Source organism: Heteronotia binoei, chromosome 13, assembly GCF_032191835.1.
Source record: "Heteronotia binoei isolate CCM8104 ecotype False Entrance Well chromosome 13, APGP_CSIRO_Hbin_v1, whole genome shotgun sequence".
NCBI lineage: Eukaryota > Metazoa > Chordata > Lepidosauria > Squamata > Gekkonidae > Heteronotia > Heteronotia binoei.
Window position 1 is genome coordinate 59701794 of NC_083235.1, and position 25620 is coordinate 59727413.

Sequence of the window (25620 nt, forward strand, 5' to 3'; positions counted from 1 at the left end):
CTGCAATGCTGAACTGTCTCAGCATACCAGTACCAAAATGACCACCTCACTTCCTGCCTTGCCTGTGTCTGCATGGGACCATGCTTCTCCCTGCCGTTTGGCTTCAGACAGCTTCACTAATCATCTCAGTCTGCTTTTGACACCCACTTGCATCTTGTTGCAGATAGAAACAGTTTGTGATTTCAGCTTATCCATCTTTGGTCTTTGAGTTTTGTCCCTGTGGTAGATGTTGCAGCTCTGATCCTATTGAGGCAAACCACATCAAAATCCACACCACTGACTCAGGACATGAACCTATGGATATTTCTGATGAAAGCTGCCAGTGGCTTGGTCCTTAATATTTACCTCTCTGAAATGCAGGGTTCCATGTGGAGCCACTGGGAAGCGTCACCTGTTAACAAAGGAACATTTTATTAAATGGGAGGAATGGGTTCACTTACTGTTTATCTCTACCCCAAACATGAAGATAATGGGCAGATGACATACCCACTGATCAAAGAGGGCCAATAATCTCTGCAGCAAGACACAGGAGGCATTTAGTGCTGGCCTGGGCTGATACTCTACGAGTCTGCTCAATGTATCTCCTGTGCCTTGATGGATCCAGCAACACTTGTTTTTTCTCTCATGGGGAGGGTGATTACAGGGACTGGGCAACCTTCAGCAGCAAAATCAGAGGGAAAGGGATTAGAATGCCCTCACTTCCTCTGTGCTGGCTTCCCAGTTCAGACTGCGGCCCAGTTCAGACTGCAGCTTTTGTTTTTTACAGTTGTTTTAAAACCTCAAGGAAAAACTGCACGTGACTTAGTAGCATGTACAGTTTCCACTGGTCTCATAGTCTGTTTTGAGATCTTGCTCTGCTGAACTCATGTTTTAATCCTGTGACTTTGGGTCATACACTGCCATTTAATGTGGTTGTAAGGAACACAAAAACATTGATTACCACAGAACAATTATGCATATAATGTAAACAACAGACTTGAAAAATCAAATGCCTTTCTCTAAGGAAAACAAAATGGATGGGAAACTTCTACCAGCTTCCATATGCTTCTTTTCGAACAAACAACAGCTGTGTGAGCAATAAAAGAAGGAAGAAAAGAAGTAATACCCCTGCAGTCACTGGCCTGCGTCCTATTTAGCAAAATCTGAAGACTTCTGGCCTCAGGAACTCTTAAGTTGGAGGAAGCTTTCTTAAGGAGTGGCCAGACTGTGCCTTGGGAGCCACATGTGGCTCTTTCACACACACTGTGTGACTCTCAAAGCCCCCTCTGCCTTGTCAGCTAGCAGTTTAGAGAATGCATTTAAAGTTGCTTTCTTTCTACCTCTCTTTCCCTCCTCCCTCCGCCATCTATTTCCTTTCTTCCTTCTTTCCTTCCTTCTCTCAAATATCCGACATTCATGTCTTTCAGCTCACAAACATGTGACATTTATTCTATGTGGCTCTTACATTAAGCAAGTTTGGCTACCCCTGTCCCAATCCTTTAAAAATGGGGGGCGGGGTTGAGTCATTAGCGACCCATGGGGTAATGTAGCATCACGTTTTCTTGGCAGCCTTTTTACGGGGTGGTTTGCCATTGCTTTTCTCAGTCGTCTACACTTTACCCTCAGCAAAAGCTGGGTACTCAGTTTACTGACCTCAGAAGGATGGAAGGCTGAGAGTCAACCTTGAGCCAGCTACCTGAACCCAGCTTCCACCAAGATCAAACTCAGGTTGTGAGCAGAGCTTGGACACTGTAGCTTACCACTATGAGCCTTGGGGCTCCTGAACCACACATGTAGCCTGAGAGAAAACATGTAGAGAACACCAACTTGTCCAGATGGAATTTTGAGGGGGAAAGTAAGAAAGAAAGCTTCCAGGCTGTTCTCTAATTCTTTAATATTCAGTTTTTATAACCATTCTTGGGCCTGATCCATCTCAAGTTCCTTTCACTTTTATTTTTCTGAGTGAAATCACTTATGCTTCTTGCATCAGCAGAAGCCTTCTTATGCTGGAGGAAAATACCAACCACAATTTGTGGAATGGATCTTGGGTTCAACTCCATGGATGTCTCTGGAGCACTGCAACCCCTTGTGGACAAATAGATTAATACGGGGGGGGTTGTAATGGTACTCACTGGTACCAGTACTAATTCTTGGGGCTCTCCCATGTCCTGAGGGAAAAATTGGTGAGACTTTAATATGAGTACTGGCACTTCCCTCCCCCCCCGCTTTTAATAAAAAAACACAGTGAATATCTGTTCCTCCTGAGAGATATTTCAGTGCTTTATTTAAGTAATGTTTCAATAACGGCTGAACAATGAGAACTATTTTTATCCTTGTAGGTTTCTGTTTACTTTTTACTTTTATTGTGAGACTTTGGGACTAGATCCTGGATATAAATAATAGATATAACACCAGCTTCTTCACATCTTGCTTGTGAGCATGGCTAATTCCTCTGGGAACCAAAATGCTGAACTAAATGAAATGTTGTCCAGGCCAGCAAGATATTAACACAATCACAGAATCTCTTCATTTTCTGGGTTGTAATCATTTGTTTTTCTTTTTATGTGAAAAAGACAATGCTTGGGCCTTTTTTCTTTTTTTAGTATTACATTTTTGAAAGCCCAAACATTGTGTTTTGAAACTAGGGTTGCCAATCCCCAGGTGGGGGCAGGGGATCCCCCGGTTTGGAGGCCCTCCCCCCGCTTCAGGGTCATCAGAAAGCGGGGGGAGGGGAGGGATATGTCCCTATAGAGATTTTTTCCCATAGAAAATAATGGAGAATTGATCCGCGGGTATCTGGGGCTTGAGGGGGGGGCTGTTTTTTGAGGTAGAGGCACCAAATTTTCAGTACAGCATCTAGTGCCTCTCCCCAAAATATCCCCCAAGTTTCAAAACGATTGGACCAGGGGGTCCAATTCTATGAACCCCAAAAGAAGGTGCCCCTATCCTTCATTATTTCCTATGGAAGGAAGGCATTGAAAAGGTGTGCCGTCCCTTTAAATGTGATGGCCAGAACTCCCTTTGGAGTTCAACTATGCTTGTCACAGCCTTGATCTTGGCTCCACCCCAATGTCTCCTGGCTCCTCCCCCAAAGTCTCCTGGCTCCACCCCCAGAGTCCCCAGATATTTCTTAAATTGGACTTGGCAACCCTATTTGAAACTATAGCTTTATCAGTATTCCAAAATTGCACAAAATCAATATTCTCTAAAACCAGACAAGGTAAATATAATATAGGGTGGGCTCATTACAAGGCTCAAATTGTTTACTGCTAACTGCCTGTTTGTGGCATTGACTACAATTATGCCTTAAGAGATCCACCAAGGTAACACAGCCAGCAACTCTGCAACTTGCACTTTCTCCCTCACTTCCAACATTTAAAAGTCTGTTAAGTCTTGATTTTTTAAAATAATTATTTGTAGATGTCATATTAATAGACTTTTCTAGTGAAAATTCTGACACTCTGGGCCCTTTTGGAAACAAACCCACAATTTGGGGTCAAAGTGTTTTAAGTCTGTCCTGATTTCTCTTTTAGAAAAGATTATCCCTTCCTTTTTCACAGTGTCACTAAGGAACAAAGGGTTGCAGTCTGTAGGAGGGGTGGAACTTACCATCTTTTCCCACCATCTCATATTCAGAAGTGGGATCCTCCCCTTTCTCCTCAGACAGAAGAGCAAAATCCTCCTCCAAAAACTCCTGTGAACTGCTGAGAGAATGAGGGGGGAATATAAGTGCATAAAACTGAGAGAAACAAATCAATTCACTATGGAGTGAATTGCAGTAGCTTCCTCAGACAGTAGATACCTTGGGGGCATCATTTCCCTTCCTCCGTTCTCTATCATATGTTACTCAGAAACTGAGCTCCTGTTCAGTCTTTTACATCTGGTGTGAAAATATCTAAGGCCAACGCTAAATTCACACCTATTTCAGAAAGAGCCCTTGGTGCCCAAGACCTGGTCAGCTTGTTAACTCTGGAAAAAGATGAGACGGCACTGAGACATTACTGAAACAAATGAAATGAAGCTAAATAAACAGTTCAATTATATTAAAATGTATATGTATTATTTGTGTATATGAGTAAATCTTCTAAATATTAATCTACATTAAGCACAACTGATATTACAATTTCAAGCAAATAAAATATTATCAGAATAGAATCAGTACAAGTGTCCATAAAGAAGCACACATTCAGTAATTTGGTTCCAGAAAACCATAAAGGTCCTGTCAGTTGGGGCTATGTTAAATATAATAGCCTCTAGCCTTGCAAATTAATCCAGTAACTCTGATTCCAAATAAGTTGTGAATAGGGCTAATAAGCCAAGTCTTTTCCCATTCCATACATTGCTTTCCCTTTCTTTTCCCCAGCTTTTGAACTCTTGCAAGAACTGAAGCTAAGGAGCTGTGGAATCAAGAAAGGATCTACCTACTGCTAGGATACATTGTCTGTCCCTTTGCTGAGCAGAAGACTCCAGAGGGATGTATGGTCCACTGGAGAAAGAGTGGGACAAGGCTCTGGGAAATCTAACCCACCCCACACTGTTTGAACACCCTTATGTAATTGGGGTAATAGCCATCTGCCAGGGCTGTTATGAGAAAAATGATGTTATTTTGCAGACTTAAAAAATCACTATGTTAATTATTAAAAGGAGTAATCAAGTCCCTCCCCCCTGCAGAAGGTGAACAGATTCATTTATATTCAGTGTAGTTAGAAGTATTCATAATAGAAACTGTTGCACAGAATCTAGTAGCATATATGCAAACTCATGTATGAAAGTTTCTGGCCCTAATGAAAAGAAAATATACAAAAAATATAATCAGGGTATACAAGAAATTCAGAAGAGGTCTTTATTTAATACTCAGTAGTACAGGGGAAGCACGGTTGCCAATCCCCAGGTGGGTTTACAAAAAAGTACAGACTCGTGGTAAAAGATACCTCTTTTCCAATGTATGATGTTTACAAATGTCCAATAAAGATACTCTCTTCAATAAATATTCAACAAGGAGTAATAACAAGGATTATTGAGTGTGAAGAGTGAAGCAATATAGTGGTATGAAATTCTAGCTTGGATAAAGCAGTAATGCGAAACAGGAAGTTCAGACTGGTTATGCCTGTAAATTGATGGTACTTGGGAAATTAAATTGAGTTATCTGTGCATACAGAGAGCTAATCCGGAATTATTATGAATGAAATATGAATTTTTTATATGAGTACAGCAAATGAATTTTTTATAATTATTTAAGAGAGTATCTTTATTGGACATTTGTGAACATCATACACTGGAGAAGAGGTATCTTTTACACGGAGTCTGTACTTTTTTGTAAACCTTCTGTCCATGTGACTTTTTTCTGCTTTAAATCCCCAGGTAGGGGCAGGGGATCCCCTGGTTTGGAGGCCCTCCCCCTGCTTCAGGGTCATCAGGGAGCGGGAGTAGGGGAGGGAAATGTCTGCTGGGAACTCCATTATTCCCTATGGAGATCAATTCCCATAGGAAATAATGGAGAATTGATTTGTGGGCATTGGGGCTCGGGGGGGGGCTGCTTTTTGAGGTAGAGGCACCAACTTTTCAGTATAGCATCCAATGCCTTTCCCCAAAATACCTCCAAAGTTTCAAAAGGATTGGACTAGGGGGTCCAATTCTATGAGCCCCAAAAGAAGGTGTCCCTATCCTTCATTGTTTCCTATGGAAGGAAGGTGTTTAAAATATGTGCGGTCCCTTTAAATGTGATGGCCAGAACTCCCTGTTGAGTTCAATGATGTCACACCCTTGCTCCTGGCTCCACTCCCAATGTTTCCTGGCTCCACCCCAAAGTCTCCTGGCCCCACCCCCAAAGTCCCCAGATATTTCTTGAATTGGACTTGGCAACCCTAAGGGGAAGGTTATCTGTATACTCTTGCGGGTAACTCTCTCAGCCTAAAATAACTTACAGGACAAAATGGCAAAGGAGAGAACCATGTACACTGTCCTGAGTTCCTTGAAGGAAGGATGGGACACAGGGGTGGAATTCTAGTAGGAGCTCCTTTGCATATTAGGCCACACACCCCTGATGTAGCCAATCCTCCAAGAGCTCACAAGGCTCTTTTTTGTAAGCCCTTGGAGGACTGGCTTCATCAGGGGTGTGTGGCCTAATATGCAAACGAGCTCCTGCTAGAATTCCACCCCAATGGGACACAAGTGGTCTAATTAAACCACACAGACAAAGGATGTGCCCATGTGGGTCTGCCTGCCCCAAACCCCACTACGTTTTTCCTTTCATGCAGACTCTATGGCAATTTAAAAGCTTTTGTGATGTCCCTTTTCCCGGCAACATTTGCCAGCTATTTGGATGATTACTATATTCAGACTCCTGACTGGGAATGAAAACTATTACTCTCACTGTAGCCAAATACATGTCAGCAGCTTTAAAAATCTGAGCTAACACCAATTCTTCTGTCTTGGAATATCCTGGAAGTAAACTCAATTACTAACTTAGAGTCTTTATAGATTTAAATCAATGTTACTTTTAAAAATTAAAAGACCAAAACAATTTCCAGGGTATTTGCTTTTGAGAGTTAAAGCTCCCTTTGTCAGCTCTGACTCTTGAAAGCTTATACCCTTGACATCTTTCTGGTCTCTCAGCTTGCTACTGGACTCCAATCTTGCTTTTCTGCTACAGACCACCTGCTTAGAGCATACGAAAGCTTACATTCTGAATAAAACTTAGTTGGTCTTAAAAGTGCCACTTGTCCACTGCTTTGTTCTATTGCTTCAGACCAACACAGCTGCCCACTTGGATCTACTTTTAAAAATGTATGTCTCCTTTTCCTTTCTTTTAAAATTTGGGCCTCTTGTGAATTTTTAACATTTTAATACTATCTAAAAGTATGGACTTTTCAAATGAATGAATGAATGCTCTAAATAAATACATATATGTCCATATTTCAACCTCCTATTTGAATTTTGCAAAACACCTGGAATAAGTTAACAAAACAAAGTCAATATCTCTAGAAATGCCTGCTGTGAATATATTTCATTTATGTAGAAAATTGCTGAATTCTTTGAATGCAGTAGCACACATTTTGTAGCTTGTACTTGGGCCTAGGTGGCATATTCACCTTCTGGAAAAGGAACTCTCTTGCATGGCTCTCCTCTGTAGGGAATGCTTGCAAGGTGGGACCGGGCTACAGGACCGGAAGCTCTCAGCTAATTCTTGACTTGACCGGCTGCTTAAATCTGACCAATGCTGCAAAAAAAAAGAAAGAAGGAAAGAAAGAAGCAGGCCATAAGAACATTCCAACAAGATTTTTTCATTGCTACTAGGTTCAGCATGCCAGACAGCGGAGCATTGTAGGAGAGGGCTCTAAGTTCTCACTGGGTCATATACCATGCAGACAGCATCCTGCAATAGTTGGGGGAAAAGTCTAAAGGAGGGAAGGGGCTATACACCTCAGACATGCTCAAGAGGCTGTCCTGGCTGTCATCCCGGAGGCAGACTGCATGCATACGCACTAGCCGCTGCTTCCTCTTTGGACAAAGCTCCATGGACTCTAAGCAGGAAGACTCATTCCCCTGGACCTGTTAAGGAAAAACACAGAGTGCACTTAGAAGACAGACTTTTCTCACAAGACATCAAACAACACAAGGTCAGTGATTGGGGTGGGACTGAAAGGGAGCAACTCCATAGCTCAGGGCAATAAAGAAAGTCATTCCTCTCTAGAGTTGGTTGCTCTGGGTTGGGAAATAACTAGAGATTTTGGAGGTGGAGCCTGGGGTGGGCAGGGTGTGGGGAAGGGAGGGACATCAGCAGGATATGATGGTATAGAGTCCACCCTCCAAAGCTGCTGTATTTCTCAAGGAAAACTGATCTTGGTCATCTAGAAATCATAGCAGCGGGAGATCTCCAGATTCCATCTGAAAGTTGGCAACTCTACTCCCCTAGAGCAGTAATTTCTGAAATGTTAGGTGTGGAGAAAACTAAATTATGGATGGCTCTTGGGAGTTCACTCACAGGGAAGCTACCTTGCATCCTTTGTTGCTGTGATCTTGTCTTCTTCCAACTGACCTCTACTGAAAGCAGGTAATTTTGGTGCTTCTCAGCTCTGAGTGTGGTTGGATCACTTAGAATAAATGAGTGTAGCTGGATCACTCAATTACTCTTGATGCAGACAGACATCAGGAATAGGAGGAGGCTACCTGTTGCATGGGACTTATGCTGGTATTTGCCTGTCTAGAATGTTGGCTCATACAGAAACACAAGGGATGCGCTCCACTACAGGTGGGAAGTTGATGCTCAAAATAATAGCTTTTTAGGATTACAAAGACACATATATCTCCTTATGAATCCAAAGGGGGGAAGTTCTCAGACAAGGACAAATTCAATCACGATCCTGTCAGGAATACTGACAAGATGTGCCAGAAAAGGTAAGAACTTTTCTATGACTTTAGTACTATGAGGCACCATGTTGTTTCATGTCACAAGAGAACACATCAACTATCTCTGGCTCTGCATTGCTATCTCTATGACCCTCTCTCCTTCCCACACCTCACCATCAGTGCTGAGCCACTCAGGCCCACCTGCTTCCTGAATTCCAAGATCTGTTCAGTGAGCTCAAAGACTTTGCGACGGAGTGAGTCTTTTTCAGACAGACTTTGGGAAATTTCTGCCTGGGCAGCGTCCCTTGCACTATAAGCCTGGGGGAAGAGAACAGAAAAATATTCTAAAAAATATGACCGATGGAAAGTAAACTAGCAGCTAAATAAATAAATAATTGCAGTATAAAATTCACAGATAAAGCAAACAACTAACCAGAAAATCCTTTCTAAGGACAGCAGGATACTGCACTACTATAGCATCATCCAAAATCTGTGTACTGTAAATCAGGAAAAATTAACATGTGAAGCTACCTCATGCAGAGTCACAAGATCTATCAACAGTACTGTCTCTCTAAGGTTTCATGTTATGCAGAGGTTGTGGTGGAATTTATTTTGGGTTGGCCCTCTTTATGATCCTAACCATATTCTTTATGGTCTTAAACATACTCTTAAATATACTCTTTATGAAATTGGCTACAAGAACTCTTTCTGAAAGTAGCTATGCTCTTATGAAATGAGCACTAAGCCCATCAAGCACCGTAGAAGCTTCTATATTTCTCTTTGAGTTGGCCCTCGCAATCACTTTAGCCGCAGTTATGGAATTTGGCCACTAGAGTTCTGAGTTATTCAGCCTCTTACGCATCTATTGCTCTCACATAAATTGCCTCCCCAAGACAGGAAGACCATATTTGATATTGCAGGAAGCAGCCATTTGCAAAGATCCAGAAACTGGGTAAAGGGTTGATGTGAACTGGGGACAATGTCAGATAGGATTGTTTTGAAGTTAGCTCTGATAGTTGACAGTTGGCCATGAAATTGTTTACTGCTGACTGACACAAGTAGTTGTGGGTATGAGGTCACTGGAGCTTTTATAAGCCCTCCACTTTTGAGCAAAAGTTGCAGACTGTATCAGAGGCAGGGACCTCTTTGTCAGTCTAGGCCTAAGATTCTGAACACAGAGCATAGCTCTGATAGAACGGGATTTGGGACTTAGATTTTTCAGTATGCTCTCTGCTTTATTGTATTTTATGCTGTGTGCTCTAACTGTGTAAACTGTTTTCTGTTCTGTCTTTCTATCCATATATTTTAAGCCTTCTAAAGGAGTCTTCTTAAGTCTAAAGGAACTGTAAGAGCAACTGTGCTAATGTAATCTCTGTTCTGCCTTTCTATCCATATATCTGAAGCCTTCTGTGTAAAGGAAAAACTTGGAGTCTAATAAACAGTTTTTGCTTTGAGAAACCTGAAGTCAGATAAAGTTTATCTACGAGGTCCTAAAACTTATTAGTGAGTATGTATAAGCCTTCTGATAACTGCAGTTTGTTCTGATAACTGCAGGTCCTGATTCTGTTGTTTTATATTGTTGGGGGTATGATAGAAATCCCCCAACAGAGGTCTTACTCATCTGCTATTAACATTTCCCTTTTAAAGGGAAATGCCAGGGATTGAACCTGGGGCCTTCTGCATGCAAGGCAGATGCTCTGCCACCAAGCCATGGCCCCTTCTTAGAACAAATCACAACACAACTACCTGGGAAGCATAAAACATTTCTAGGGGACTGGTATTCTTGTTCTAGTTGAGCATGCTTTTCTTAATGGAGTGGAGAGAAGAAGCCTTTGTCTGGAGGCCCGGGGCTGCTCTGAGCAGCATTTTGCAGATACTTTTAACCATTAGATTGCAGATGACTCCCATAATCTCATTCTCAGCAACAGTTTCTGAGCCCCAGTGCCCAACTCTATGCAATAACAATATTATTTGATGAACAATTTCTGTAACAACTGCAAATCCTGCGACCACAGAAATCTAGTGATCTTGCTAGTTTGGCAGACCGTCTCCTCCCTTGTTCTGGCAATTTCCCCATCTGTTGTGTTTAAAAGACCTCTCTCCTTAAGAACATAAGAAGAGCCCCACTGGATCAAACCAGTAGTCCATCTAGTCCAGCATTCTGCCTCACACAGTAGCCAACTAGCTCCTCTGGATAGAGAAGGGGATAGAGGCTAAGGCCTTCCCCTGCGTTTGCCTGTTGGCTCAGGGATTCAGAGGATTAGTGCCTCTGAATGTAGAGGTTCCCTATGGCTAGTAGTCATTGATAGACTTATCCTCCATGAATATATCTAACCCCCTTTTAAAGCTGTTTATTCCTGTGGCCATCACTATATCCTCTTGCAGTAAATGTCACATTTTAATCACTCTCTGTGTGAAATGGTATTTCCTTTTGTTCATCCTGAACCTACTACCCATCAGCTTCATTGAATGTTCTCAGGTTCTAGTATTTTGGAGAGAGAGAAAAAGTTACTTCTCCACCCCTTGCATAATTTTTATAAACCTATATCATGTCCACTCCTTAGTTGTCTCTTTTCTGAACTGAAAAGTCCCGGTCTCTTCAGCCTTTCCTCATAGGAAAGGTGCTCCAAACCCCTAATCATCTTGGTTGCCCTCCTCTTCACTTATTCCACCTCTACAATGTCCTTTTTAAGATATGGTCACCAGAATAGTATTCCAAATGATGCTGCTCCATAAATCTATGCAGGGGCATTTTATTCTCAAACGCTTTCCTAATAATCCCTAACAGAGAGTTTGCCTTTTTCATTGCAGCAGCACACTGGACTGACACTTTCTTTGAGCTATCCATTAAGACCCTAGCATCTTTTTCTCTCTCAATCTCCGCACGTTCACACTCCATTAGCCTATACCTGAAGCTGGGATTTTTTTTGTCCTCACACTTATCAACATTGACCTTCAAATTGCCACATTGTCACCCATTTACCCAGTTTGTAGAGTTCCTTTTGTAGTACTTCATAGTCAGCCCTGGTTTTCACCATCCTAAATAAGTTTGTATCATCTGCAAACTTGGCCACTAGACTCTTCACCCCTAGCTCCAGATCATTCATGAATAAATTAAAGAGTACCAGCCCCAATACCAATCCTTGTGGGACCCCACCCACTGCTTATTCCCTCCATTGTGAGAATTGTTCATTTATTTATGCTCTTTGCATCCTGACATTTAACCAGTTTTTAATCCATAAGAGAACCCATCCTCTTATCCCATGACTGCTAAATTTACTCAGGAGTCTTTGAAGACCTACTTTGTCAAAAGTCTTTTTAAACTCCAGGTATATAATGTCTGCTAGGTCACCATTATCTATATGTTTGTTTACTTTCTCAAAGAAGTCCAAAAGGTTGGTAAGGTAGGACTTCCCTTTCCAGAAGCCATGCTGATTTTCCCTCAGAAGATTTTGTCCCTCTATGTGCCTAACAATTTGATTATGGTTTCTACTAATTTGCCTGGGACAGATGTTAGGGTGACTGGCCTTTAATTTCCTGGTTCTCCTCTGGATTTCTTTTTTTAAAAAGATGTATCATTTGCTATTATCCAGTCTTCTGGTACATCGGTTGAATTAAGTGTTAGGTTACATATACAGGTTAGAAGATGAACTATCTCACAACTGAGTTCCTTAAGAACTCTTCACTGTATGCTATCAGGATCTGGAGATTTATCAGTTTTTAATTTCTCCAGTAGGTCTAGAACTTCATCTCTGGTCACTTCAATTTGGTTCAATTGTTCAGATTCCCTCCTAAAAATAGGGGCTGTGGAATGGGTATGTGCCCCACACTTCCAACAGTGAACACAGAAGCAAAAAAGTCATTGAGCTTCTCTGCCATCTCCTCATCTTCCTTTGACAATCCCTTTATACCATGATCATACAAAGGCCCTACCACTTCTCTGGTTGGTTTCCTGCTCTGGATATATTTTTAAAAATGTTTATTGTTTGTCTTGATAATTTTAGCAACCCACTTCCCAAAATCCTTTTCCGTGCCTAATTATTGACTTACATTTCTTTTGCCAGAGCCTCTTGTCTCTCCTGTTCAATTCATTGGGGCAGACCTTCCACTTTTTAAAAGAAGCCTTTTCACTCTTTATAGCTACTTGCATCATTAATCACACAGTCCTTCCTTTAGATTTGGCAGTGCCTTTCCCCACCTGTGGAATGTATTCTATTTGGGCTTCATTAAGTGTTGTTATAAATAGTTTCCAAGCATCCTCTAAGATTTGACTCTCTTGTGTTTCCCCTTCAGTTTTCTTTCTACTATTCCCCACACTTTTGTAAAGTTCCCTCTTTTGAAACCAAATGTTGCAGTTTTGGACTTTAGGGGTAACATTCCATTGAGCTGAATGCTGTATCCTTGCCAGTCAAACCTCTCATACCTGATCTCTCTCTCTCTGCAGGTCATCCAGTTGTTGCTGGAGGGCACTGATTTTGTCCTTGTAAAACGCACAGTCCACCTTCATCCTCTGGCACTCAATCAGAGTGTGTTGCCTTTCTTCCCAGCACTGAGTGGAGAAGGGAGCAAGACAACAATACTTAGCCTTTATAGAACACGTTCCACTATGGTTCTCAAAGTGCAGAGCACAAATGGTTTATCTGAGGCCCACTTTCTAGAAAGACTCACTTTCTAGAAATTTAGATTGGCTGTTCTTAATGTATCTTATGTGTGTATGTTTGGCTGTTCTTAATGCGTTGTGTGTGTGTATGCACTGTAAAGTCACAGCTGACTTATGGTGTCCCTGTAAGGTTTTTAAGGCAAGAAACTTTTCAGAGGTGGTTTGACATTGTCTCCATCTAAATACTAGCCAGGGTTGACCCAGCTTAGCTTCCAAGAGCTAATAAGATTGGGCTATTCTGGACTATTCATGTCAGAACTATAACCTTGCACCGGGATAGGTAATTTTTCACTTATGTATCGCCTTACTTATCTGTTTGAATCTGTGATTAGATTTGCCAGGTTTTCCCTGGCCACCACAGGGGATGAGGGAGAAAGGGTTGCCAAATTCAGGTTGGGAAACTCCTTGAGATTTGGGGATGGAGCCTGGAGCAGATGGGAACTTCAGTAGGGTACAATGCCATAGAGTCCACCCTCCAAGGGAACAGATCTCTGTAGTCTGGATATGAGTGTGTAATTCTAGTGATCCCAAGTTCCACCTGGAGGCTGACATCCCTACCTCTGACCTTTCATCATCTATTATTTGTAAACTGCTACTTTAGACATACAGAGAGCTCCCAGCTTGGAAGGTTTATGATGGGATTCACTCCTTTTATATTTCCTTTCTCCCACACAGAGTTTACACTTGAAACATTTATGGTGGAATTCACTTTCTGCCACACCACCGTCATAGCCTTCCTCTTAAGTAGGACTCCCAGTTTGATTTCCACATATCCAAAGAAGGAGGGCAGGCAGGAGGATGAGCAAATTGCCTTCCTCCTGTCTGACGCTCATTCTGATGTTTCATCTAAGATTGCCCGTTTCTGTTATGCTGCTCAGTTGGAAAGGAGGGAAATTGAGAGTGTAAATCTTGGTTATGAGTTTTAACAATATGTGTAATAGTAGGAGTCAGGAATTTTGTGTAAGAGGTGATGGGTTTGTTTTTATGATTTTGTTTTTGTTTGTATTAAGCTGGTCGGATGACCGTGAATAAAGTACTACTACTACTATCCAAAGAAGTGAGCTCTGACTCATGAAAGATCATATCGAAATAAATGCTGTTAGTCTTTAAGGTGCCACTGAGCTTTTGTGTAAGGCCATGTGCTATCATGGCTGAGATGAGATTTGGAGACGAGTTCATTGGTCAGGCTCTTAATCAGTGTGCTACAACTATTTGCTGATGCTGAACAAAGAATAACAAAGCATCCATTATCCTAGTTCTTAAGACATAACTTACTTGATACATGTTTCCTGCTGTATCTCTAAGGAGCTCAAAGTGGCATGCATGGTTCTCTCTCTCCTCTTCCATTTATCCTCACAATAACCTTTAAAGTAGCTTAGGCTGAAAGTGAGGTCACCCAGTACGTTTCATGAGGAAATCAGCTCTGTCAAGGACACCGTGGATAACACAGCACTCACCTGCTTGCGCTGATTCTCAGCAAGGGCTGCCTGCTCCCTCAGTGAGTGAATTCGGTTCAGCAGCTCCTGCTTGCCTTCCAGAGCTTCATCAAGGGTCTGTTCTAGAATGTCCTTCTGTACCTGGCCAAATTAAAGAGGGTTATCAGAGAAACATCTTCTCATCCTTCCTTAAGAGTGACAGACTGAAGCAACACCCTTCTGCAGAGATTAGATACATGGAGATTTGCTTCCCTGAGCTACGGCCACTGCAGCCAAACTGTAAACATAACTGTGTAAGCATACACAGTTGCTAACCTATGCAAAATCACCCTGAATTGCACACAGTTTGGGGAAGGGGTGTGGCTTATTGGCAGTACATCAGTTACTGGCATTTCCAACTCAAAGGATCAGGTAGTAGGTAATAGGAAAGATTTTGACCTCAGACCTTGGAAAGCAGCTGCCAGTCACAGTAGACAATACTAACCTTAATAGGCCAGTGGTCTGACTCTGTACAAAGCAGCTTCATGTGTCCATAAAATGTATATATGCCACCGCAATGTACATTTAAAAAAATATAGTAGTGGAAATGTCTCTAATTTAAGACTGTAAAAAGCAGAGATGGATTGGAAGGCAGACACAGCCCCAGAAAAGGTTCCCATTCTGCACTCCCAAAGGAGTGCGGGATGAAGGGCAGGCCACCCAATTCACACATGGCCGCCTTGCACCAGGTGAGTCTTGCTTCACTTGGGGCAGAGGTCCCCTCCCCCCCACCCCCGCAGTCCATCAGCCCCAGGACTCTTCCCAGTGTCCTCAACGGCCAATCCACTCCCGACAAAAAATGTCCTTGGGCAAGCAGACCATAGCTATGCTACAGATTTTATGCCAGTGTAACTTCTATGGCTGCACCCAAAGAACGTCAGGGCTTGTACTTTGCTAAGGTAAAGGTAGTTTGCACAGGTAGAATTTTGTGTCAAAGATCCATAGCCCACAGAACTACAGTTCTCAGGGTTCCTGAGGAGAGCAATGACTCTGAAACCGTATTAAGCCTGTATGGTAAGTTTATGTCCCACAAATGTATCCCTGGACCTAGTTTACAGGTCTCTTTTACCACACTGAAAGTCTCCAGATCCACAAGTGACTTGAGACGCTCATTCTCTTCTTTCAGCATCAACAGCTCATCTGCCTGTGGCTGCATGTCTCCATTCACCCTCTGGGATTGCTCTCTCTCACAGCAGGATGATACCCGGGCATGCTGCAATTCCTGCTTCATCAGATAGAGCTGTCATGGGACACAGAAAGAAGGCAGAGACCATTCTAAAGAACTGAGATACATTGGTTCACATTGTGGTGCTCAGTGTCAAACGTAGCATGTGGTGTCTAAGAAGGCAGCACATCTATGAGCACTAAATGCAATCATCCTTTGTGCACAAAGTGTGAGCTACTATACTCCAAATATATTAATGTTCTACAAGAGCACCAGTTAAATACAACAAGTGTAAAGTAATCACAATCCAAGTTGAGGGGTGGGGGGGGGAAAGCTGGCAACCTAAGGAAACCAATGACTGACCAAAGGTTGTAGCCTATTAGGCAGAGCCAATCAGATCTGTTTTGGGAGTGGGGGTACAGGACAAGCCCTACCACCTTCCTCCAGCCTCACCAAACTTCTGTTCTGAAACCATTACACAGACTCTATCACCCACAAGACTGGAGGTGGCTCAGAAATGAAAGCACATCTTCTTCAGTATTTTCAACCCTGAGCTACCACCAGTCACCTGAGAGGGGGTCCTCATACAGATCCTGCCTCCCAGCGATTGCTTCTTCAGAGAATGTGAGGCCTCCCAAAGGGCAGGACCTAGGACTTGGACCTGTTGCCATGATTCATCCTACCCAAAAGACAGCTCTATTAGCTAAGCTGATATTTCAAACCATACCATTTTCCAGCAAGCAGATGTTAAGGACCTCATTATTTTGATACATTCCTTAATAATTTGCATTAATAGAGATAAGTAATTTTTTGCTTTTTATATTACATCCAAACAATTACTATCTATTAGGACCAAAATTAGGGCAAGGTTATTTTCCTTCAATTGTCTGTTGAATGGATGGACTGCATAGTTCAGTCGTGGCCAAACTTGCTTAGTTTAAGAGCCACATAGAAGAAATGTCAGATGTCTGAGAGCCACAAGACATGGACATCAGATGTCTGAAAGTTGGAAGGAAGGAAGGAAGGAAGGAAGGAAGGAAGGAAGGAAGGAAGGAAGGAAGGAAGGAAGGAAGGAAGGAAGGAAGGAAGGAAGGAAGGAAAATAGATAGGGGAGGGAAGGAGAGATGGAAAGAAAGCAACTTTAAATGCATTATCTAAACTGCCTGGCTTGGCTTGGAGAAGTGATTTAAAGAGGGAAATGTCTTCTCCAAGCTGGCTGATGGGGTGGTGGGGGTTTTGAGAGCCACCCAATATGTGTGAAAGAGCCACATGCGGCTCCTGAGCTACAGATTGGCCAACCCTGGCATAGTTCTTCAGAATTTGCTGCATAAATTGCTGTCCTGTCATTGGAAACAGGATACTAGACAGTCCAGATGGCAAAACAAGTCCTACATTCTACTGCACTCAGTTTTGTGAAATGGGGCAGAAACAGATAGCTGTGTCTTACTGGCAAAAACATTACGAGATTATAGCAAAACATTCCACTGGCATTAATCAGCTCTAGAGTATTAACAAAAGACTGTGGGGATTCCAACAAAACATACCACCTACATTAATCACCAAAGGGAGCTAAGATGTGCCCACAAACCCAGCTCAGCACCACACCTCACCACACCTCTTCCTGCAGGCTTTGGCAGCGGGTGATAGCCAGGTCCTTCTCCTGCAGAGCACTGCTGTAGCGTAAGGACAGGCCATACAGCTCGTCCTTCAGCTTGAGGGCCTCGTGGAAGTGAGCACTGAGCTCCCTCTTCATGCGGTTACACTCAGCCTCAATGCCCCTCAAGCTTTCAGTCTGGGCTTCCAGTCGAGAAGCCTTCTCCTTCAGCTGGCGGCAGTGTTGTAGCAGAAACAGCTTTTGTCTCTTCTCTTGGCTCAGCTCTTCCTGGAGGCTGCTCACAGCCTTGCCCAAGCATTCAGTGAGCTGGGAACTCTCAATCAGTCCTAGAGAAGTGGGAAGAGAATGTTTAGGCCTTTATACAAGGCTGGTCCAACTATTAGACAATGTGAGATAGTCTATTCTAGCAACAGAATTTGGGCATCAGTAATGCACATCACTCAACAGTTACTTGTATTTTTAATGTCATGTGTGAAAGAGAAGTTGTGGGGATGGGGGTGGGGTTGCCAGGTCCTTCCTGTCAGTGGGAGATGGGGGAACTTATCTAGTGGAAGAGGAAGGGCCAGGCCTTGTTGCCAGTGTTGCACAAGAAGTGATGTCATCATACCAGCAATGCCCAGTTGACATTCTGATATCTGGGGAAAAACTCTATGGTAAAACTGGCTTCTCTACCATAAAGTTTTCGCCCAAAAACCTGAGCATTGCCTGTACCTCATTAGTGCAATGACATCACTTTCTGTACAACACCAGCAGAGAGGCTTGGGCCTTTTTCTTTCTCCAAATAAGTACACCTGCCAACTAGTTGATCAGTGGCTGTGGGGATAGGACCTGGCAGCAGGGTAAACCTGCTTCCACGGGGGGTCTGGCAACCCTAGATGGGGTGGTGGTAGCAAAGATGACAGAATACTGTCTTGGGTCAGCCCCACCTTTGTCATAGGGTTGCTAGACCCCCACTGGGTTCAAGGGAACCCCCACTTTTAGGGGGCACATCACCACCCAGAGGAGAAAAATCCCACCCCCAACTGGCCCCAAAGGCAGCATTATGACATCACCCAGCGACACTCTAGATTTTGAGCAAAACTCTTATGTTAAAATTGGCTACAAACCATAGAGTTTTGCCCAAAAACTAGAGCGTTGCCCCCAATGCCAGCAACATGATGATGTCACTCTCAGCCACCACTCGAGGTTGGCTGCCATACAGATCAGATCTCATGCTCTGTTATATGTTTTATTATGCTACTGTTTTAACTGTGTAAGATGTTTTAAATTCAAATTATGTTAGATTTTTATGTGTTGTGAGCCACCCTGAGCCACTTCGGTGGGAAGGGCAGGATATAAATAAACTTGAACTTGAAGCTCTGTGCAAGAATCTCCCAGAGAAGACCAACAATCCTCTCGCCAGCTGCAAGGTAGGACTTGGCAACCCTATTTTGTTAGTCAACTATGGCTCCCTACAACAGTTCTGTTACTGAAACAGCCAGTTCTATCTACAAAGTATATAGAAGTGGGGCACTATGAAACTCACCGCTGAAATTGTTGTGGTCTATGGAAGGCTCCAAACCAGTGATGAGGGTATAGATATCAGGGTTGTGGAGTTTCAGGCTCTCCAAAAAGGCAAGCGCTCCATTTTTCCCACGGGATTTCAACAGATCCATCATGTGACCTGCAGATAGATTGGAAAGAAAGGCTATGTGACATGGAGGTGGTGGGCTGTACTACCTCCTGTGGGGACCACGTGGTTGTAATGTTACCTGATCATCTGCACCCCACAAAGTCTGAAAGCAGAAGTGTGGGAGGATTATGCATCTAGCATGACGCCCAGTCACCCAGACATCCGTTATATCTAGGGACACAAAGAGCACAGGCTTTTCACAATCAACCACATTATTGTTCCCCTTTTGACAAATGTATTTCTAGATGCTGCTAGAATCTTGGTAGATTATGTAAACACCATCTCCTTGTATGGATCAGATGTTTCCTGTTATGCTTTGTCTTCTATGATGCTGTAAGCTTGGATAATTTTGATACAACTGGAGCAGATTTAAATAAAGGAGGCTTGCACAGAGGGCAAGTCTTTTTCCTCTCCCAATACACATGGTTTGCAAACTAACATAAGAACATAAGAGAAGCTGTGTTGGATCAGGCCAGTGGCCCATCCAGTCCAGCACTCTTTGTCATGCAGTGACCAATATATGTGTCAGTTTGGTGTCGTGGTTAAGTGTGTGGACTCTTATCTGGGAGAGCCAGGTTTGATTCCCCACTCCTCCACTTGCAACTGCTGGAGTGACCTTGGGCGGTCATAGCCCTCTCAGAGGTTGTTCTGGTTAAGAGCAGTTTCTGTCAGTGCTCTCTCAGCCCCATGTTTGTTCTGTTTTCACTGCTCCCTGAAACGGTACAAAATCATCTTCCATGTTGTCCTATGTGAATGTTTCGTTCCTTTCTGTTTCTTTTTCCCAATTCTACATGGTTGCTCTATAGATCATAGGTGATACAGGTTGAAAAAAGCACCATTGCCAATTCCATGCTGGGTTACAAGACGATTTCTAGACGCTGCTAGAATCTTGGTAGACTATGTAAACGCAATCTCCTTGTATGGAACAGATGTTTCCTGTTATGCTTTGTCTTCTATAATGCTGTAAGGTTGGATAATTTTGGTACAACCGGAGCAGATATAAATAAAGAAGGCTTGCACAGAGGGCAAGTCTTTTTCCTCTCCCAATACACGTGTCAAGTGATCATTCCTACAACCTCCCTCCTCCATTTCTGTCAGAGGGGCAGGTTGCCAACTTTAGGTTGGGATACTACTGGAGGTTGGGGGCAGTGTTAGAGAGGGTGGAGGGTTTTTTTTTGGGGGGGGGGGTGAGGGCACTCAGAGGGGATGTATTGCAGAGTCCATAATCTGAAACTGCTATTTTTCCCCAAGGGAATTAATCGCTTCAGGCTGCAGATCACTTCTAATTCCAGAAAAACACCAGGCCCCCACTTGGGTCATCCTAGGGGCAGTAAAGCACATTCCATCCATCACCAAAGAGGGGAAGCACATCTTATTGCATCCTATCAATAGTGCCACACCCAGGCTACTCACCAGCTCTCATGGCACTGTTTGTGAACTGCGGGCTATGCAACACCTCTTCCTCATCCAGTTGGCCCAGAACTTTTGCCTGTCGCAAATAAGGGGTCAGCCGGCTTGGGCAAATGCCCCGCACAATTCTGTAGCGATGGCCTTCCACCATCTCCCACAAATGGTCCTCATCCATGTCACAGAGCTCCGTATCAACCAAGCTGGGGTCCTCAGTTCCTTCCCCCGCCATAATGGAAACCTGTGGGAGGAAGAAGAACACAGGTGGTTTGTTGGAGGACAGTAAATTATAGAGAGAATGGCATTGTACAGAATCATAGGACTGGAAAGAGCCTTAGAAGTCATTTAGTTCCATCTACTACCTTAAAGTGGGTATTAACCTAAACCATTGCTACAGATTAATTCCTGCCATTACAAATAGACCTATATAACCCATGTTATTGTCCACAAATACAAACACAGCAAAAATAACAATTTAAGTACTCAGAGTGGTATACAGCACTCAAATAATATTTTTCCTCCTTGAACACTAGTTTTTATTTTTCAAAATAGGCTTGAAATTTTGAAAATAATCCCTAGATAAAACGATGATGATGATTATGGTGATGATGGTGATCAGGGCTTTTTTGGTAGAAAAAGCCCAGCAGGAATTCATTTACATATTAGGCCACACCCTCTGACACCAAGCCAGCCAGAACTGCGTTCCTGTGCGTTCCTGCTCAAAAAAAAAAAAAAAAAAAAAAACCCAGATGGTGATGATGAAACTTCAGAAGTGCAGCATTATCTTTTAAGCATATTTGTAAACTTCTTTGAGCCTCCTTTGTTGGAGGGAGGGGGGGGTCCAGCGAGGACATTTTAATGCAAAATTAAACAAACATATTCAGGGCTTTTTTTTTGTAGCAGGAACTCCTTTGCATATTCAGCCACACACTCCTGATAAAGCCAATCCTTCTGGAGCTTACGGTAGGCCCTGTACGAAGAGCCCTATAAGCTCTTGGAGGATTGGCTACATCAAGGGTGTGTGGCCTAATAAGCACAGGAGTTTCTGTTACAAAAAAAGCCTTGAACACTTTTATAGTTAAGTAAAAAGAATACCTGTCTATCATATCTTTATCACACTCTCCTTTTAAGGAGTTTACAGCTTTTTAAAACCATCAGCAGCATCCATGTTTTCTCCCCCCCCCCCCCCCATTTTATCATCTCAGCAACCCCGTGAGGCAGGTTATGCTAAAAGAGTATGACTGGCCCAAAGGCATCAAAAAATCTTCTTGGCTGACTTGAGCCCAGGTCTGCCTAGTTCTTGTCCAATACACTAACCAGTATACAATATTGAGCTTTCCAACGGCAAATAATATTTCTATTGCCCATAGTGAGATAAATCCCTCCCCCATATGTCCAGAGGCAATAATCTGAGAGGTAAATCAAGACAATATTTATGTAGTTAGGTTTTTACTTCATTTTCCTCTTCAGTGGAAACCCAAAGCAGCTTATAACCTCATTCTCCCCTCTCCCATATTGTCCTGACAACAACTCCAGTTTGGGAAATTCTGGGACATTTGGTGGGATTGTCTGGGACATAGGCTTCCCAATCCCCAGGTCCCAGCGGGGGATCCCCCGGTTTTACAGGCTTCCCCCCTCCCCCAGCCAGCTGGATGGCGGGGGAAACCCCGCCCCCACAGCCATCATGCACCTCCATGAACGATTCCCTTAGGGAATGATGGGGAATTGATCTGCAGGTATCAGAGGCTCTGGGGGGGCTGTTTTTTTAGGTAGAGGTGCCAAATTTTCAGTATAGCATCTAGTGCCTCTCCCCAAAATACCTCCCAAGTTTCAAAAGGATTGAACCAGGGGGTCCAATTCTATGAGCCCCAAAAGAAGGTGCCCATATCCTTCATTATTTCCTATGGAAGGAAGGCATTTTAAAAGATGTGCTGTCCCTTTAAATGTGATGGCCACATCTCCCTTGGAGTTCAATTATGCTTGTCACACCCTTGCTCCTGGCTCCACCCCCAAAGTCTCTTGACTCCATCCCCAAAGTCCCCAGATATTTCTTGAATTGGACTTGGCAACTCTACTGGGACAGAAGGACTCTGAGGAGGGGAGGCAGCTAGCAGAGATGCGATGCCGTGTATTCCGCCCTCTGAACCTGTCTTTTCCTCTGATCTCTGTACTCTGGAGTTCATGGGTAATTCTGGGAGAACTCCAGGCCTCACCTGGAGGATTGTAACCCTACATAGTTCAGGCTTAAAGAGAGCAACTGGCCCACAGTCATCCAACAAATGCCATGTCAGAATGGGGATTCAAACTCAGGCTTTCCAGAGCCTAGTCCACCACTCTAACTACACCACACTGGAAAATTCTGAGAGAGAATGCAGGTATGAAAGCATTATCCTACTCAAACACACCACACACAAAAAGCATTTATTCCTTCTTCCACCATGCTTTAACCAATCAGATTTTGTTTTCCACCCAGAAGGAAGTGGCAAGGAGCAACATCTCTGCTAAACTTGCCAAGCAAGGAAAGTACAGCTGAGCAAGGAATCTTGGCAATAGACACATCCCTCGCATGCCCTGAAGTTCTTAGGTAGCTGGGAAAATGTAATATTGTGCAAGATGAATAGAATAGAAATCTGTGCTACCTGACAGGGCAAAGTCTAGCCACACCTGGGCACAAATCTTAATCTGCCTTCCTGTACAAACCCCCCCCCCCCAAACACTCAGTTTCCTCCTCTTGATCTACAATAACCTGTGTAATCCATAACAACCAGATTGTTCATCGAGGCCAAGGGAGCAAGGCAGGGCCAGATTGAGTGGCCAAAAATGGCCTTGGAAAGCCCCATCACAACTAGGGCTGCCAACTACAGGTGAGGACATTCTGGAGATCTCTTGAAATTACAACTGATCTCCAGACTAGAGAGATTGGTTCCCCTGGAGAAAATGGCTGATTTGGAGGGTGGACTCTATGGCATCACATCCCCGCTGAACTCCTTCCCCTCACCAAAGTCCACCCTCCCCCAGGCTCCACCACCATGCCCTCCTCATGGAGGCCTGCTGTAATGCAGCTGGCTTGAGACAGCAAGCCACATAGGCAAGGAGGCTGCCATCACCTTGTGAGAGGCCCACCAGGAAGCTGGCAACCGTACTCCTCACTCCCTGGCAGCCTCCCAGGCCATTATCCCACTGGGCATTTTCCTGCTGGCTGCAATGGCTAATTTGCCCTTGGAGGGAAGTGAGGAGGGCATCGTGCTTAATGCTTGGCTCATAAGTTTGACTTAAATGTGTTTCTGGGGGAGGAAAAGCACTTGCCATTTGTGACCTTACAGTCGCACACCATCTCAATTGAACTGGGCTCCTACCTGTGCAAAGCAGCTACAGCTTTGCATGAGTAGCAGTTCAGTTTAAACAAGATACTGCTAGAGTGGAAAGTGTTACCACAGTGAGTATTCTTGCCTCACATCAGGCCACAAACATACGCAAGAAAATGTGGTAGCAGAGAGTTAGGTGATAGGATAGGGTGGAATGCGCCACATAACAGGTGGAGATCTTAGAGAACAAAGTTTTGGGATACTTTTTCTATTTTTTTTAACCCACAAATAGCAAAACAGTACCACAAACGAAGCAATTTTCTCTCTGTGTGTCAGTTGTCTGTTTTCAGGGAGCTTTGTCCCTGTGCAAAAGAACAAACAATGCTAGAATCTGCCACCAGCAGTGTGAGGCAATAGTCTATTCTACCACCTCCTTGCCATCTCATTCTCTTCAGTGTGCAAACAAAGCAAAAATAAAGTGGTTGATATACCAGGGACCAGGTCAGTTCTTCTTGATGATCATGTGGTGTATAATTTAGGCCTAAATTATATCCCCACCAGCATGGCTGGAAGGGGGCAGTTGCTTAAAAGCCAGGGTTTTGATTCTATGACTCTGGCTAATACAGGACACTTGTAGTGGTGGGGGGACAGGGTGAAGCAGGAGCTGGGAATCAGGACACCAGGTTTCTTTTCTCATTTGATATTTTATTCATACAAACAGAGTTATAGGGCTGCTAGCCTCCAAGTGGAGCCTGGGATCTCTCACTTGTACAACTGATCTCCAGTTGATAGATATCAGCTCCTTTGGAGAAAATGGCTGCTTTGAAGGGTGGACTCGATGGCCTTGTGCCATGCTGAGGCCCCTCCCCTCTCCAAACTCTGCCCTCTCCTGGATCCACCCCCAAAGTCTCCAGGTATTTTCCAACACAGACCTGGCAACCCCAGTATGCTACCACTTTATTGCTCATAGGAAAACAAGAAGCCCCTCTCCCAAGAAGCTTGACATTTCAGATCAGATTGAGATCAGGAAGGTGAAGAGATGAAGGGTTAACAAGGAATAATTGAGAAAAATGCCGTCACACATACTTTGATGTTGCAGTTAGGAATTAAGACTGAATTTTAAAAGACTGAAGTAATGTTTCTATTAACAAGTTCTAAATAAAACAAAAGTATAAAGGACACAAAGTAGAGGTTAAATTTGCAGAAAAGTTGAAAATCAGATTCCCTAACTGTGGGATAAGGAACCTTGTTGAGAAAGAATAAAAAACATCAGTTTCTGACCTTGCCTTACACCCAACATCCTGAGCTCCTTTACCCTGGACAAAATGATGGAGACTTAAGATTTCTCTCACTAAAATAATAGCAATCCTCCCCCTTCAGACCAGTCTGTTGCCTTGAGGAAAAACCTGAAAGCAAAAGACTTCCCGCTTGCTTGTCTTACCCGTCCCTGTTGATCAACAGCGGTGAATGTTGAATGGATATTGATGCTGCATGTCTTGCAAGGAGAGTGTGATTTCTGAAGAGTGCAGCTAAACTAGTTTTTCAGGAGGGCCAGCTCTTTGTCTGAGCCAGGGAGATTTTAATGTACCTAACAGTAGTTCTTCCTCCTGGGAACTCTGCCAGGTCTAAAGACACATTAACCCAATAGAGGTGTCTGGCTCTGTTCCAGCACAGCAATGTATCATTAGCTACCTGGCAACTCAGACCTCCTTCAAGATGCTGAAGTGTAGGAGCCTTGGGTTCAAAAACACCTTCAGGCAGTCTTTGGAAAGTGAATGCCTTCCAAAATCAGTTTCCCAGCTGTGAATGTAATGACAAAATATGGATATATTTATCCCCTCTACAGTGTGGCGAGCCAGTTTGGTGTGGTGGTTAAATGCATGGCCTTTTATCTGGGAGAACTGGGTTTGATTCCCCACTCCTCCACTTGCACCTGCTGGAATGGCCTTGGGTCAGCTATAGCTCTCGTAGGAGTTGTCCTTGAAAGGGTAGC

At 43.5% G+C, this 25620-nt stretch overlaps 1 protein-coding gene across 4 annotated transcripts in view; it reads right to left on the reverse strand.

Moving 5' to 3' along the window:
• The window catches only part of LOC132581667 (caspase recruitment domain-containing protein 14-like), a 35141-nt gene extending 9865 nt beyond the window's left edge, over positions 1-25276 (reverse strand). For 2 of the 4 annotated variants that reach the window (XM_060253034.1, XM_060253037.1), the window contains exons 1-12: positions 25069-25276; positions 20329-20563; positions 18769-18906; positions 17244-17569; positions 15533-15703; positions 14446-14565; positions 12752-12877; positions 8503-8646; positions 7402-7530; positions 7071-7198; positions 3589-3683; positions 346-391 (exon numbers count right to left, since the gene is read on the reverse strand). In XM_060253034.1, coding sequence (XP_060109017.1) covers positions 346-391; positions 3589-3683; positions 7071-7198; positions 7402-7530; positions 8503-8646; positions 12752-12877; positions 14446-14565; positions 15533-15703; positions 17244-17569; positions 18769-18906; positions 20329-20554 — 1649 coding nt within the window. In that variant the 5' untranslated portion in view covers positions 20555-20563; positions 25069-25276. Of the gene's footprint in view, positions 1-345; positions 392-3588; positions 3684-7070; positions 7199-7401; positions 7531-8502; positions 8647-12751; positions 12878-14445; positions 14566-15532; positions 15704-17243; positions 17570-18768; positions 18907-20328; positions 20564-25068 lie in introns of those variants that run through there. The other 2 variants (XM_060253035.1, XM_060253036.1) reach the window with 2 other exon arrangements.
• Positions 25277-25620: the final 344 nt, after the last annotated feature.